Source organism: Malania oleifera, chromosome 1, assembly GCF_029873635.1.
Source record: "Malania oleifera isolate guangnan ecotype guangnan chromosome 1, ASM2987363v1, whole genome shotgun sequence".
In the NCBI taxonomy this organism is placed as follows: Eukaryota; Viridiplantae; Streptophyta; class Magnoliopsida; order Santalales; family Ximeniaceae; genus Malania; species Malania oleifera.
Genome location: NC_080417.1, coordinates 9,612,109 through 9,628,652, shown reverse-complemented (window position 1 = coordinate 9,628,652; position 16,544 = coordinate 9,612,109). Strand labels below are relative to the sequence as shown.

Sequence of the window (16,544 nt, the reverse complement as noted above, 5' to 3'; positions counted from 1 at the left end):
TCTGAGAAATAAAAAAATATTTTATATGAAATTAATTTTGAATTTTAAAAAGAAAGAAGTCCACTCTATACTGAAGTATAGAAGCGCCAAACAAAAATATAATGGATGCCCAAATCGTAAATACTGGATGTCAAGAGACCAAGGCGCTACCCCGCAATGGCAAACGGCGCCGTATATGTGCTCGAACAACGGCGTCGTTTGTCGTTGAAACAAACTCCGAAGGGCGCGGATGAACCATGGTTAAAAAGAATATCTTAGTTGTCACTTGTCAGGCCTCATATCTAACCATGGTCAACTAACCGCGGTTAAGACACCCTACCTTTCATACAGATCTTTCCGGTATAAAATCCCAAGCGAAGCCCTCGTACGCCATCACATTTTTGAATTTGCACCAAAGGCGTCTTCATAAACGCCCCTCGGTGCATCAGGGGCGTCTTCTCTGATTCTTCTCCTTTTCTTCGTTTCATTTCTGCGTTGTTTTCTCTCGATCTGCGAAAATGAGAGAGTGCATCTCGATTCACATTGGTCAGGCTGGAATTCAGGTCGGCAATGCGTGCTGGGAACTTTATTGCCTCGAGCACGGCATTCAGGTATCTCTCCACACAGATCAGCCTTTTGTTTTTGGATCGATTATGTTCATTTGGTTTGCTTTTGGCTTCATTTCTGCGAATGATTCGTATGATTTTGTTTTCGCACCATTTTGCTTGCATTTCACCAGATCTAGGCTTTTACTGCTTCGATTTTTAGGGCGGATTCGTGCTCTTTTGTGGTTGCCACATTACATCTGCATTTCCATCGGGTCTTGAGTTTTATTTTTTCGTCATTGTTATTGATTCATGTGCTATTTTTTGCCTTGTTTTATTGATGTTTTCCGTCATATTTAGGCTTTTCTCCGTTATGTGATCTCCGCTGCAGATATTTCTAGTATAATCGTTTGGTTACGTGATGCATATCATAATGACGATTGTGGTCTGTCAGATCTAGGATTTCCCTAAGCCTTGAACCTAAGAAGCATAACATTGTTGTGTTGGTATTTTTGCTAGATCTAGTGTTTCTCTGTCGATGATGTTATAGCTTTGTGCTGTTACGTTGCTCTTTTCTCTTGTTTATGTCTACGATTGCAACATTTTATTCACCTTTCGTCAGATCTAGGGATTAGTTGCGTTATGGGATGCACATTACTAGTTGGTGTGTCACTGTTTAAAGTCATATGAAGTGTTTTTACTCTATAACATCTCCGCAAGATCTCCTGTTTTTTGCCCGATCGTGATATAGATTTGTGAAGAAATGATTATTGTTTCTGTAGCCAGTTGATTTTTCTGAACACTCGAGTTGCCTGGTTAATTTTTCAATATTAACTAGTGTTATCTTATACACGGAACAATGGGTTGATCATGCGTCAACATGAATCTGCATTGATTAACTTCAAAAATATGTTCATCTTTCATATTGTTTACAAATAACCAAAATTTCCCAAGACTGCATTAGAAAGTGTAGATCTAAGTGGTTACTTGTGTAGTTGTGTTGTATTGTGGAGGACGGAGACGGACCTTTTTGTGGTATTCTGTATAATTGATCAAAACCTGATACATAGTTAATGCAATATTGTATTTGAAAATTTTCCATTTCCACACAGTTCCAATTTGAGGCTCCAATTTGATATTTCAAATGCAGCATTATACAATTCAGATGAAGTTAGATTTGTACATAAAGTATTCAAGTTGGTGGAATAAAATCAATGATACTGTTTTATTTTTCTCATTAAAAGGAAATAAAAATTAGAAATTCACTTTTTCATGTTAGTTTTTGGGGAAAGTGTGAGAGAATAAAATATATAGCAAATTAATGAGCAAAATTTGGATTTTACACATCTTTAGCATTTCATTTTTCTTAAATTAATAATACTAGGATAAATTTTTATGTTTAATAAATAATAGTACTTGATATGGAGGTAAAATACAATGGATTTTTTTTTCCTTTTCCTTTCTTTCCCTAAACAAAATCAGTGATTCAAGTGAACTCATAAGGGCCCTTTTGAAATTTGGAAAATGTCAGGGAAAGGAAAGGAAAAGAGGAAGAAATTTCCTTTTTCATGTTTGGTATCAAGGAAAGTGAGAAAATAAAATATATAACAAATCAATGAACAAAAAATTAATTCTGCACATCTTTAATGTTTGAGATTTCTTAATTTTTATCATATTAGTATAAAATTCATTTTTAACAAAATCTTCACCAAAAGGGAGCCTCACTGTTCTGGCTAATTTGTTTAAATTGTGTTCATTGGAACTTTGTTGCTATTATCTGCATATTGTTTTGATGACATAAGTCATCTACTGTGAGGCAAATCTCTATTACAATAGGAATTACTCATATAATATTCAGCTATCTAGTTTTGTTGAAGTTTTCTTTCTTGTGATCCAGTAATTTAATAGGAATTACTTGTAATATTTAGCCAGTTGTGTTGTTAAAAGTTTTCTTCTCATAATCCAGTAATTATTCAGTCTAAAGTTTCATTTATTTGGGTATTTTGTTTTTGAACTTCTCCTGCATTATGATAACATATCTGGGATTTTTTGCTTTTACAGCCTGATGGCCAGATGCCAAGTGACAAAACTGTGGGGGGAGGAGATGATGCTTTCAACACCTTTTTCAGTGAAACTGGTGCCGGGAAGCATGTTCCACGTGCTGTCTTTGTAGATCTTGAGCCCACTGTCATTGATGAAGTGAGGACTGGAACATACCGCCAGCTTTTCCACCCAGAGCAGCTTATCAGTGGGAAGGAGGATGCTGCTAACAATTTTGCCCGTGGGCATTACACAAGTAATTATCTGCTCCTTTTAGTGCAATCATTTCTACTCTTTACACCTATGTGAACCATATGCTAATCCCTGTTCTGATTCAGTCGGGAAGGAGATTGTGGATCTTTGCCTGGATCGCATTCGAAAACTAGCTGACAACTGCACTGGTCTCCAAGGCTTTCTGGTTTTCAACGCTGTTGGTGGGGGCACTGGTTCAGGTCTTGGCTCACTTCTCCTTGAACGTCTGTCTGTGGATTATGGCAAGAAGTCCAAACTTGGGTTCACAGTTTACCCATCGCCCCAGGTTTCAACCTCTGTTGTTGAACCCTACAACAGTGTCCTTTCAACCCATTCTCTCCTGGAGCACACTGATGTAGCTGTGCTCCTTGATAATGAGGCCATCTATGATATTTGCAGGCGCTCCCTAGACATCGAACGCCCCACCTACACCAACCTTAACCGATTGGTCTCTCAGGTAATAGGGCCTTAATCCTCTCAAATTGTACATCACATGTACTCTTCCCAATGATTGTAGTTTCTTAACTACCCAGCATTCATGTTTCAGGTGATTTCTTCACTGACTGCCTCTCTGAGGTTTGATGGTGCCTTGAATGTGGATGTGACTGAGTTCCAGACTAACCTGGTCCCATACCCCAGGATTCACTTCATGCTTTCATCTTATGCCCCAGTCATCTCGGCTGAGAAGGCCTACCATGAGCAGCTGTCTGTTGCAGAAATCACGAACAGCGCATTTGAGCCTTCATCCATGATGGCCAAATGTGACCCCCGCCATGGCAAGTACATGGCATGCTGCCTAATGTACCGAGGTGATGTTGTACCCAAGGATGTTAATGCTGCTGTGGCCACCATCAAGACGAAGCGCACCATCCAATTTGTTGATTGGTGTCCAACTGGGTTCAAGTGTGGTATCAACTATCAACCCCCAACTGTTGTGCCTGGTGGTGATCTTGCCAAGGTGCAGAGGGCAGTGTGTATGATCTCAAATTCCACCAGTGTTGCAGAGGTGTTCTCACGCATTGACCACAAATTTGATCTCATGTATGCAAAGAGGGCGTTTGTGCACTGGTATGTGGGTGAAGGCATGGAGGAGGGTGAGTTCTCAGAGGCCCGCGAGGATCTTGCTGCCTTGGAGAAGGACTATGAAGAGGTTGGTGCTGAATCGGCGGAGGGCGAAGATGGTGATGAAGGAGATGAGTACTGAGAGGTGAACCGTGTCTGCTGCCAGTCAGCTTTGAGATGATACCTTTTATGCCGTTATGCCCTTGTTAGGCATGGCCATGTTCTCGTTTGTTGTTGCTGTGGGTCGTGTTTTTATTTTCTTGTCTGAGCAGCTTAGATGCTGTTTACATTGCTTTCTTTTGTAATATTTTTCCTTGATAATATGAATGTGTTCTTATGACTGACTGGTGGAGTTGCTTCTGATGGATGTTTGTTTCAGAGTTCCATGGTAAGAATTTCTTGTGCAAATGGCTTGATCTCATATATATATTTATATTACCCCTGGTTAGTATCTACATTTGGCTGATAAATTATTTGGGTTATGTTGGAGGAGGATTTTACACCTGTGCCCAGGGAAGAATCTTAAGCTTAATTCTGGTGTCCAAGTGAAAGTAAAATAGCGTATGCACCGGTGAGGCGTGGGGTGGGGTGGGCTGTAGAGAAATATAAGATTGTTTTTTCCTTGGATTTAGGTGTGACTGCATGAGTTTTCCGGTTTGAAAACTGTGGGGAGGTTCATTGCGGGCATCAACCTGTTTTACTGGTTTTTCTACACGTCCCTTCATGCTGGTTCTTGGTTATGGTATGAATCGCTTTTGTTCATCTTCTATTTGTGCTGCATGCCGCTGGATTAAAAAAAAAATTGCAAACTAGGTTAAATGCAGACTATTTGTAGTAGATTGTAATGGGTGTCCACAAGAACAGACAGAGTTTTGAAGTTGTCTCACGTTTCATTTTCAATTTTATTACGTTTCATATTCAATATTATTACTTTTCATAGTTTTAATTCAGTGATGTCACCAATAAAAAATTATTTGGTAGGTTAATGCTTCCCCATTTATTGATTAATCCAGTAAATTGATGATAACTCATGTACTAAACATAAAATAATATAAATAGGAGAAACTGTTATGTAGATCAAGCCAAGTGTACGAGTTATTACCATTTTATTGAGTTAATTTATGGTGGTGTTCGTGATAATTTCTCATGAACAACACAAATCTTATTTTAGAATTTATACCCTTAAGGATAAGAGAGTAGTTAACTAGTTATAGTAGAAGACTTGATTAGTTTAGATTGGGAAAGTATGTTATTATGAGATAAATAATGGTGTCAACATAAGGAATAGTTAGATAATGTTTTCTATTGACTTTTTGAGTCTGATCTCCGATTTGATGTTGACAAATACAAGTAGTTCTTATATGTGCTTTTAAGTACGTGAATAAGTATAATTTATATCGTACATAAGATCAAAAGGACATGTAAGTCATGATACGACTCAAAGCTCATATCTTGCGTATTCCATAGAGTTAAAGAGTAAAGAAAAAAAGAAGAAGATATTTGTATTTTATTTGTATTGCATTTATTTTCATATCTCTAGTCTGTAATAATGCATACATATGCATGATATGAATTATATGCTCAGATGGCCGTAGTTTGACTGAAGGGAATGGAATGACCTTAGGGCTTTCTTCGATCAACTGAACTCCCACTAGGTTAACAGGTTAACTTCTCGGTCGACCGATTAGATATATATAGGCAGACCTGATTGACCGAACCTCATCCGGTCAACAAGTTGACATCCTGGTAGACTGACAAGATTTATACGGGCAATGCCCTGGTCAACCAAACCCTCACGTGAGAATTGCCAACCGGCCGGTCGATTGAACTTCGTAGTTCAGATTGACCCTGCCAATTGAACTGCACGGGTTTGGAAATCGCCTCAAGTCTAGTTGACTGAACCTATAGTTCAAAAATTCCTTGGTGGACCGAACTTGACTTCACAATCGACCGAACCACAAAAGTGGTTGACCAGAGCTCTCGGGTTGGAATTTTTAAAAATGTTAAAATGTCATTAAAATTTAATTAATATTTTTCAAAATACTGAGCGTGTCCCTAATGGTCAAAAATTTCAGAAAATCTATGAATACCCCTTTATAACTCCATATTAGCAACTTTGATTAGCTTTAAATTTCTCTCTAATCATTTGTTAATTAAAGTTCCCTCAACCCACTTTTATTAAAAAAATTTCTTTTTGGGGTAAAATTTTTCAAACTAAACTCTCCAACTCTCTTTCCATCCATTCATTTCAAAATCATTTTGTAAAGAGAATATATTTATTTTGGACATTTATTTTTGTATTCACATGCTATACTCTTACATACTAGTAATTTTTGAAAATCAATTTTTGAGAATATAATTTGGTTCTCCTGGATTATTTTTTTGATAAATATATTTTAGGAGAAAATTATTTATTACACAAATATTTCCTTGAACATAATTTTCAGATTCTCCAAACACTCTTATTTGCAAAAATCTTTGTTGGAGAACATATTTCTCATTTATATATATATTCATATATATTATTTGCGCAAAAAGTATTGAAAGAGCAAAACCCTAGGTTCTCCTATATTATTATTGAAATATCTGTTTGAAAAAAACTTTTTATTAGGGTTTAAATATAGTTAATGTAACAACCTCCTTATAAAGATAAATTCTCTACTATTTTAAATTAACACAATTTCCTCCACAGCGGAAAGCAAATAACATGAAACACAACCTTATATATATATATAATACCAAAGTGTCTAAATATTCCACAAATATTACATATTTCATTGTACTCTCAAAAACTACTCTTACTAATATCAGGGCTAACAAAATTGTACCCCAAAAACACTCACCCTAAAAAATGACAGACTAACAACTCCTTTATCTGTGAGCCTGTTCCGCTCGCCCAACTGGCTCACCTGAAAAATAATTCAACACTGGAATGAGTCAAAGTTCAATAAGACGAAACATGTTATCACTAGTGTGTGACTACTAAGATGTAAATCTGTAAAAATTAATTCGAGTTAAGAGTAGTACAAATAACTAAAACTGAAAATGCTGATACTACATAACATATTATAAAACCTTTAACTGCATAATTTAACATGTCAAACTGTATGAAATTACTTTTCATAATAATACTACTAATTTGTAAAATCTGATAATACCATAATATCTGAGAATGTTTCTCTAGATGACTGTATGTCATGATTTAACCCCTTATGATAGGATTGTGCGGCCTGAAGGTTGGATCTATCCTGGTTGGCCTACCAGGGTAAGCCACTCTACTCTTCGGTCAGATCGGCCCTCTTCAACCCATATCTGATAAGGAGTCTGTCCACAACTTGGCACGATCGACCTCATACCACTTACTATATGAGTTAAGTGGTTGCACTCTGAACTGTATATCTGTATATCTGTAGTTACGGTATCGTGCTCTACTGTTTGATCCATCAGGGTCTGATACTATATAATATGTTTCTATATACAACTAACTATTTTACCATGATTCTGTAATAACTGTATCTTTCTAAGATAAACTGTAAATCTACCTGTTTTGGTGCTGTAAAACTGTAAAATCATGGTATTCTGAAAGATACTGTAAACACATTTCACTGTCTGTATATTCTGTAAAACATATACCTGAAAATATCGTAAAAACATGTTTCTATAATTGTATTTATACTCTCATGCCACACAATAATTTAAAATATTTTAACATCAATAATAAATTGCATAAATTTCTGCTCTAAATAGAAACCTGTTAAAAACATAAACTTCATACTGAAATCATACTAGGTTTTCCTAGCATAGCTTGTTTCCCTTACCAAACTGTAGGAAAGCCCCTATCGTATACTGATCCTACACCCACGGGGCTTCCTATTCCACACCCTGAAAATCACATTTTCCAGAACAAATTATCAATATTTCTTGGCCTACATCATTTCCTACAATTGTCAGAAGGTCAAAAATAGAATAAAAGACCTTACCCTGATTTTAGAGAGAAATTCGACTCAATCCCACCAACGATCCGCCCTAACAGACTTGAAGAGAACTCCACCAGGAGCATCGTGGTGGCCTTAGATCGTCGATCCAACAACTGACGGGGCCAAAATTGAAGAAAGTTGGAAGGAGAACCGTAGGAGAGAGAAAGAGGGAAACGCAGCGCTGAATTTCTGTGTTTAACCGAGGTTTTGCACTATTTGTACTGCAGAATTCGTCGACGAGTCCTGTAGAAAGTTCGTCGACGAACCTACCTCATCGTCGATGAATTTCAGACTTCCCAATAATCCTCTCTCGGTATCTTCTCATCGACGAGACGGGACCTCATCAACGAGATCCTGAAGAACCCTCGTCGACAAAGCCCCTGTGTTCGTTGACGAGTGCTTGGAAAATTTCTGAGGTTATTATATCCAAAATGCAATGTCGACGAAGTCTGTTGCCTCCTTCTGTTCCTATTTCCATTTCCCTCCTTCTTTATTATTTAAATAACATTATTCTTCAGGTCGTTACAGTTAAGCACCCTTACTCTACTGAACATTATTGCATATCATATTAGAGTGCATTTAGTTGAACTTAAACGCATACATCTCAGCTTGTATTTTCAGAAGCATTTTCATGTACAAAAATGTTTTCCATGTACTCGTTGGGTTCAGCCCGTCAGTTGAACTGGGGAGGCTCAGTCCCGTAAATGAAATTGGTTCGGTTCAACCCGAAATTGAACTGGAGAGTCTCAGCCTCGTAAGTGAGACCGAAATTGAACTGGGCTTTTCCTCGCCCTGTAAGGAGAGGATAAAAGGCTGCTACTCTACCTGGTTAAGTGAGCAGATATAGTGGAATCCTTGGGGGATATGTCCAAAGCGAGGACGTAGGCTGGTTTGGCCGAACCTCGATAACAAATATCACGTGTTACTCTCTCCCTATCTCATTTAAGTTACTGCACTTTAATTTTCGCATGTGTATGCTTTCATTTATCATTATAATTATTTGCATTGTTACCTTTATTTTAAATGAGATATGTTTCACAAGTATGTCTGCTTTTATTGTTTTCTTGATTTACCTACACAAGTGAAAATGTGATATAATATGTGGTGAATTGACGAAACATTTAAATTAGACGAAAAGTTTTAAAACCCAATTCACCCCCTCTCTTGGGATTGCACCAAAGCTAACATTTTCATTATTCTTTTATTGTTTTATGTTTGATGGAATAAAACAAAATTTTGTTTTAGTGGTTCTATAATTTTTATTATATATTTTTCGTCATATTTCAACCTAGTATTAGGAAATAGGTATTTTGTAAATTAAATGCAAACTAAGATTTCGTTAACTTTACAAAATGTATTTTGCAAAGTTATCGAACATACTAGGGGTGTATTCAAGTCGACACAAAAAAATATTTGGGCTCGACTCAATTCAATTTGAAAAATATTAAGCTCAAAACTCAATTCAAATTTGATCTATTTTATAATGATTAAACTCAAACTTGGCTCAGTTACAAGTTCATAAAATTGGAGTTTAACTTAATTATAAATTAAGTTCAAGACATATATAAATAAATATAATGTACATAAAATTTTAAATATGTTTATAGAATATATATTCTATGACATATTAATATAAAAATAATAAAATTTTAAAAACTCGATTTGACTCGAAACTTGACTTGAGTACAATTATAAACTTGAACTCGATTTGTTACTCGAGTAGTTTGAATTCTACTTTAACTCAAGTATAATTGAGTTGAGTTCGAGTTGGGTGATAATTACTTGACTTGCACCGCTTAAAATATACTAATATTTAAAAATAATAATAATTTCAATTTTCTCTTTTTTCCTTTTGTCATGTATTTGAATTTAAGTGAATTATACATTTAAATATTTTTAACCTAATAAACCATACACATTAAAATATTAAATTAATCCCTATGGATCCATCAACATCTAAATCAATAAATCACATTTGGAGTTGGAGAAGGGGGCATGCCACGTCATTTTGCGCATGAAGAGAATGACCTGTCCTTTGACCACGTGGACCGGGAGTGGTCTTCCACGCACTCTCACCTCCACCGCAGCAGCGCATTTGGTTCCTTCATTTTTTTATTTTTTATTTTTATTTTCAGGAATAAGACATTCTCCATAGGCTTTTATATTTGGACAGTCATAGCGATAAATAAATTAATCATCGAATATATTCAAGATTTTAAATTTAAATTTATATAAATACAAATAAATTTAATTATATTTAATATTAAATAATATCTAAATTTGTCTAAATTTAAATTTAATATTTGAAATTCATGCTCAATACATTTATAATATATTTTTAATTATTTGTATAAAATAATTAAATATATAATTTGTTTTATTTTTTAACGTAATAATATATTTTTAATTATTTAATATATTTGGCCAATTTGTTAATTTGAGCTTTTGATCTACTCATGAATTTTTTTTTTTTAATTTCTCAAGTGAGAGGTAAAAGATTTTATTAGGTAAAATGTGAAAATGGGTTCACACTACAACTATCTAAGGTTTCTATGCCCCACCAAATTGACTCATTGGCCTTGCCCTAATTCTACCATTCATAATCTAATTTGACCTTTATCATATGAGTTTAACAAAGTCTGTAATCGAACCATTCGTGAGTCCAAATAAGTTAAATCCGTTCATATTCAAGTTAGACTCATTTATCGAAGGAGTCTCAAATTTGGACTTCTTAATTATTTATTTATATAATAAATGAGTTTTTATTAAACTAAACTTTCAAAATCATAGTAAATAATCTGATTCCTTTATAATTTATGGATGACTCTTTAGGGTTCAAACGAACTACATTTAAGTAGTTTATGAAGTACAAGCTATGGTAAAACAGATATCTAAATACTTTTTTAATTTTTCAAACTTATTTGTGTAATTTTAAAAAATCTTCTGAAAATTTCTTGACAAAAAGTGTACCTCATGTTTGGATGAGATTTGAATTTGAATTTGTATTGAATTTGAAAGAAAATGTAATATAAAATTATATTAAAAGTGGTTCAAAATTTATGCTTTTAGATTAAATATTAAGGTAGTGTTTGGGAATATGAATTCAGATTTTGGATTTGTATTTAGATTTGTATTTGAGTAGATTTTAATATAATTTTATATTACATATTGTTCAAATTTAATGTAAAGTTTTTTCAAATATGGGATAAGTTTTATTTGGAAGTTGAAACACATGAAAATAAAAAAGGAAAAATCACATTTTCATATAGCAGGGGAGCGAGGAGAATAAGAACAAAGGTCTCACAAAGTGCTACCCACAGATCATGTCGGTCAGGTGATTTGCTGCTGCTGCTCCTTGAGACAGATGGCTCACTCCAAATCAAACACGAAACAAAACCCATGCACCTCTCTAATTCCCATATCCCCACTTTGCTTTTCTCCTTTTCCATTTCTTTTTTCTAGCTTTAAAATTAAAATCACTGGCTGCAACATAAGGACAACTACTGCAACAAGATCAATGCACATTAACAAAAAAGAAAAAAAAAAAAACTGTAAATTATTCACATTCTCTCAGCTAGCTTGGGACATTCCAGCTCCTTTTGTGGTCTTCCATGGCTTTTTCTTATACCCCCTCCGGTCTCTCTCTCTCTCTGGGTTAGTAGTATAGCTTTATACCCAGAATGGTAGAGTAGGTCTACTTTCTTTACTGTTAATCTTTTTTGAAGAAATCGATTATGGGTGGGTAGCAAGAGATAAAAGGGAAGTTTTGAATATCAATCAGCAACTTTTTAAGGCTATGGAAAAGAGGAAGAAGGATCACAAGCTCGCCCCCACTGCTGCTGCTCAAGAATCCGAAATGAATGACTCATGGGTATGAGCATTCAGCTCCTTTAATTTTTTTGAGTCCTTTGCTCTTATATATTCTTCTGCTTATTCATTTGTAGATTCTGAAAAACCCTTGCCGCTATTCTGCTGTTAAATGTTTTGGGCATTTTTACGAAAGAGATTTCATGGTATAAATTGTTCTTAAACTAGTCATCAACAGTTTATGTTGATAAATCACATTCGTAGTGTTCCAAGTTGTTGTTCATGCTTTGCCTTGGTATAAATATTGCTTAGAATGGATTAGAATACATAAACAAAGTTTACTTAATGAAATGGTTTTGAGTAATTTTCATTTTTCACACACTAAAATCCCTTTCACTCCAACCCCTAATTGAAATGGGCCCTAAATCCCCTGAACTTGTAGATCGCCCCTTGATGATTTTTTTCTTCCCCTGGCCTTTTGCTTTGTCATTGCTTATGTTCGTTCTAATGCAAGTAACTTAAACCAGAAATGTCTTGCATTCAAGGGTTCATATTTCTTTCTTATTGGAATGATACATGGCATTTATAGATTCTTTACCTAGATGGTTAGTTTTACCACAGATGACAAAAGAGGCGAACATCATAATTAAGTAATTTTTTGTCAAGGAAACTTATTTTCTATTATATTTTTCTCTTTATATCAAATGCTACTAAAAACAGAAGTTTGTTCTAAAATGATTAAAATTTTAAAAAAATTAAATGTTAATGAAATGTAAAATTAAAATTTTGTTTATTGATTTAATATATTTTTTATTTTATTTCTCACTACCAAACATGAGAAATTGGATTCCTTTAAATTTTCCTTTCCTTTCCTTTCCCTCATAATTTGTAAGTTCCAAACAGGGCTTCAATGATACGGTTTCTAATCCCATTTGTTCTATGTCCGAAGAGATGCAGAATAATAGGTGTTTTATGTATTTAATTTTTCTGATTCAAAAAAAAAAAAGCAACTATGCGAGCTATAGATGCATGTGGGTGAGTCGCTAAAAGGGTTCATGTACACACCCTAGATAATGGAGATTCTATTACATTAATATATTGTGTTCATGGGAAAATAAATGTAATTTTTTGTATGATTGTAAGGCTAATATGATCATTGACAGACAAAGGAAGATCAAAACCAATCTGGTGTTGGAGTTGCTGGAATGATTACCAGAATGGGTTGCTCTTCACATGACAAGGCTAATTCCCTTAATCCGCAACTCCCACCAATTACTCGAGGGGCATACACACCTCATCCTCCTATAGAACAGTCACTGAGCATTCCTAGGCCAATTCCCACTCCATCACCGTCCACAGTTGCTTTAAGCCAATGGCAGCAACTACCACACCAGCAGCTGAACGCCAGTAGCCATCAGGCCCAAAATGGGCAGCCATCACCGTATATAGCCCATTCAACCCTGCCTTTTTGGCTGCCCAGCCAGCCTGATTGCCATGTTTTCGGGGCCAATCTTCCTGTTTCTCATCAGGCGTATGCTCCTCTGGGAGCAATTGATCCTTCCTGGCAAGCTTCTGCGATGATCGCTGGAGGACAAACTTCATCTATAAACCAACTGCAGATCCCCAGTCTCTGTTACCCTTATCCAGGCTTTCCAGGTACATGTGCACAAGCCGTGATTGGTATTTTTATCTACAAATTATGAAGAAATTCTTTATATTTTTCAGAACATCTCAATTTATAACCAGCCTTCTTGAACTATGTTGTAATTTGTCTACAATTGTTGCGGATCATACAAAAATATTTTGAATACTGGGAATGTGAATAGTTCTCGAAAGTTTGCCAGCAGACCACGCATGCTTCTTCCTGTATCTGTTTAACTTGCCAACTGATTAATTCCTTATTTGTCATTGTGCCACTAAAGGAGTGTAATACAAGTCACATAATCTAAGTGCGTCTTCTTAACAGGTCCTTGGGATTCTTCATTTTGGTGGGCTCAACATCAGCAACCAGTGCCTCCTTGTACTTATGCTTTTCCAGGAGCATCTGGTTATTTCTCATCCCTGCGGCCACCAGTGCTGGGAACATCAGTTTCTGGACAATCCTTTCAAAGAGGAATTATCCGGGTACCGGCGAAATTTTCTCAGAAGCACCAACAACTTTGGGAAGCTCAAGTATGAATTCTCTTCTTGTATTCTGTAGTTTAATTTGAGTACATATTCTTGTGAACTCAGAAAAAATGACACAAAAGGGGGTTTTCCTGGTTCTGAGTTTGCAGTCAGCGGAGAACATTCAGCTATGGTCTGCAATTAACTATTTGCACTCAGAATTGGCTGAATACAAGAGCCGCTTACTGAAGGTTGAAGCAGAGGTTTTAGCACTGAAACCGACAATTGAAGAGGCTGCTGCCCATGGTACTGAGACTGCTCCACCTGGAAAGACATCAAAAAGGAGGAGACAAAGGAGACCAGCTGCTTCAGTTCATGCCTTGCATTCTCCCAGTGAGTCTCATCCCCAAGTTTGTGGAAGAAAGTCTACATTATCTAAGATTCAAACATCACTCAATTTTGAGAAGAAAAGCCTGAACAATGTGGAAAATAAAGGAAACATAGGTAATCTCACCTCAACCATTCAGAAAGAAAAAGATGAAAAAATGGCACGCACCATGACAACCAGCAGTGTTAATGTTGCGATTAATGGAAACGACATGGTGCCAACTGCATTTCCCAATCAACGCCAAGACAATCCTGTAGTTGAAATGAGTACGACTGACTTTAATCTTGACTCAAAAACCAAGCATAACAATGGCAAAGCTGAAGACTCGAAAGCTGCATCTCAGCAGATTAAGGCGGTCTGGCCTGATGGTGCCCTAACAACTTATATTGGAGATTCTTACGGCAGGAGTATTGTGTGGCCTTCGAACATCTCCTCTGAAGATTGCACAACTAATACAGTGCATATGAGACCCCAGCCTCTATATAATAATGATGGTGTTGTTGGGCAAGGAGGGAAGGTTGTTCACTCATGGAATTTTGGGAATAAAGAATATGCTTCAGAAGATCTTGAAGATGCTGTGGTAGGATCAGCTAAAGAGGAAGATGAAGAAGAAGAAGAGGAAGAGGAGGAAATTGGAGATGACGCTAGCTCAGCTGCTGAAGAAATAGAGGGAAGTAAAGATGAGGCTGTTTCCATGATTGATGCTTCGGAAGGCACCAGCACTAGAGGTTTGCCACATTCAAATAGCTGGTGATTGAAAACTTACTCATATTACTCAACATTTGCTTTACTAGACTTCAAGTTTAGTTGATCGAGGGTACTGCTCACTTGGACTAACTTCTGTCTGTACGAACACGGGAGATAGCTTTGCTCAAAATTTTGCAGGAGAGCAGGATCAATCCATTGCAGTATCTGGCTGAGATCTGTTTATTTGACTTGATCATATATTACCAGGCAAAATCTTTCTTCTGTCAGCTTCTTTTTGGCTTACTGTTTCATTGTCGTCCTTTTTTATTTTCTCGAGATTATGCATCTTTAGAAGTTCGGTCAATGCTGCAGTTGTTCCATTATTCCTCATGCCATATATGCTTGAAGCTATCGTCGTTCTTCCTCTGAGGCATGCAGTTTGTAAATGAATATGATTTTGCATTACATTGATTCAAATTCATACTAATTCAAATCTAATACCTCTTTCAAATGCAATCACTATTGTTAGAGAAGCCTTTCGGACTTATATTGGATTTGGATAAGATATAATATAAAATTATATTAAAATTTATTAAAATCCATCCAAATTCAAATCTTATCGAACTCCATATTTACATTGTCTTGAATTATAAAATTTTCTTAGACCAAAAATATTTCTCTCTCATTGATTGGAACTAGATGTGATATTTTCTCATAAATTGGAGGATGATAACCTACACAAGTTTGCATCTCACATCCTCAAGTATGGATCATTAGCTTTAATTTTTCATTATATATATATGACTCATCTCTCTCTCTCTTGAATAATGTTCAAGGATTGCAAGATCCATGTTTGGGGAGATCTTGGATTCAGTGTTGCATTGGATTTCGATAAGATTATGTATAAAATTGTATTAAAATTTATTTAAATTCATTTAACTCCAAATTCAAGATATGAAATTTATACTCTCAAACACTACTTAATGGAAAATCAAAGGACTCAAAAATATCCTGTCAACATGAGATTTATTAAGGGATTAATGGTCCGAACCACCAGATATGCTAAACTTATTCGGACACAGCACATTGGGTGTGTAAAAACTTATTAAAAAACAATTCCTTTGGGTAATTCACTAATTATAAAACACCATGATAATGCTTCAACTTGTATTAATACTCTCTTTTTCCTAACCTAACTAGTAATGGTTACTAGCATCACAAAGAAACTAGGTTTAGGTTTGCTGGCAATATTTAATTACATTTATTAAAATATGAATTTAATTAAATATAATAAATAATCTTAGCACTAATTTTTATACTCATCTGCTCTAATTTTTTAAGTATATTAGAGATAGGTTGTCTCCGTGAAAAATTTAATTAAATATAATAAATAATCTTAGCACTAATTTTTATACTCATCTGTTCTAATTTTTTAAGTATATTGGAGATAGGTTGTCTCTGTGAAATTATTAATTCAATGCATTATATTTAAAAATAATAGAGGTTGCTGATCCAAGGAAAAAAAAGATACATATATACATTACGCAGACTAAAATATATAAAAATAATTAATAAAAATAATTAATCAAATTAATTAAATGATAACGACGTAAAAAGTATGCAATAAATATATTATTGAAATCTAGCTCTAGAAATGTTAGAGCCAATTTTAATAACCAATCCTTAATGAGTAAAAGAAAG

General features: G+C 35.2%; 2 protein-coding genes across 3 annotated transcripts; both read left to right on the top strand.

Moving 5' to 3' along the window:
* The first annotated feature begins 203 nt into the window (after window positions 1-203).
* On the top strand, window positions 204-4,222 carry LOC131153143 (tubulin alpha chain). 2 transcript variants are annotated; one of them, XM_058105244.1, is made up of 5 exons: window positions 357-590; window positions 2,586-2,820; window positions 2,903-3,273; window positions 3,364-3,824; window positions 3,910-4,027. In XM_058105244.1, exons 1-5 carry the CDS (start codon window positions 498-500, stop codon window positions 4,025-4,027), a joined length of 1,278 nt encoding a protein of 425 aa, XP_057961227.1. In that variant the 5' UTR covers window positions 357-497. The 2 variants fall into 2 exon arrangements, with proteins under 2 accessions (XP_057961220.1, XP_057961227.1); XM_058105237.1 differs by having other exon boundaries at window positions 204-590; window positions 3,364-4,222.
* Window positions 4,223-11,275: 7,053 nt separating this feature from the next.
* On the top strand, window positions 11,276-15,359 carry LOC131164914 (uncharacterized). The gene is made up of 4 exons (XM_058122460.1): window positions 11,276-11,726; window positions 12,826-13,318; window positions 13,629-13,834; window positions 13,939-15,359. Exons 1-4 carry the CDS (start codon window positions 11,652-11,654, stop codon window positions 14,908-14,910), a joined length of 1,746 nt encoding a protein of 581 aa, XP_057978443.1. The 5' UTR covers window positions 11,276-11,651; the 3' UTR covers window positions 14,911-15,359.
* The last annotated feature ends 1,185 nt before the right edge of the window (window positions 15,360-16,544 follow it).

What these genes read in the sequence shown, in the direction of transcription:
- LOC131164914 (XM_058122460.1), top strand. Translation starts at nt 11,652, where the DNA reads ATGGAAAAGAGGAAGAAGGATCACAAGCTCGCCCCCACTGCTGCTGCT. An exon ending in CCGAAATGAATGACTCATGG is followed by an intron (nt 11,727 to 12,825) that starts GTATGAGCATTC and finishes GATCATTGACAG; the next exon opens with ACAAAGGAAGATCAAAACCA. An exon ending in CCCTTATCCAGGCTTTCCAG is followed by an intron (nt 13,319 to 13,628) that starts GTACATGTGCAC and finishes TCTTCTTAACAG; the next exon opens with GTCCTTGGGATTCTTCATTT.
- LOC131153143 (XM_058105237.1), top strand. Translation starts at nt 498, where the DNA reads ATGAGAGAGTGCATCTCGATTCACATTGGTCAGGCTGGAATTCAGGTC. An exon ending in TGCCCGTGGGCATTACACAA is followed by an intron (nt 2,821 to 2,902) that starts GTAATTATCTGC and finishes GTTCTGATTCAG; the next exon opens with TCGGGAAGGAGATTGTGGAT. An exon ending in TTAACCGATTGGTCTCTCAG is followed by an intron (nt 3,274 to 3,363) that starts GTAATAGGGCCT and finishes TTCATGTTTCAG; the next exon opens with GTGATTTCTTCACTGACTGC.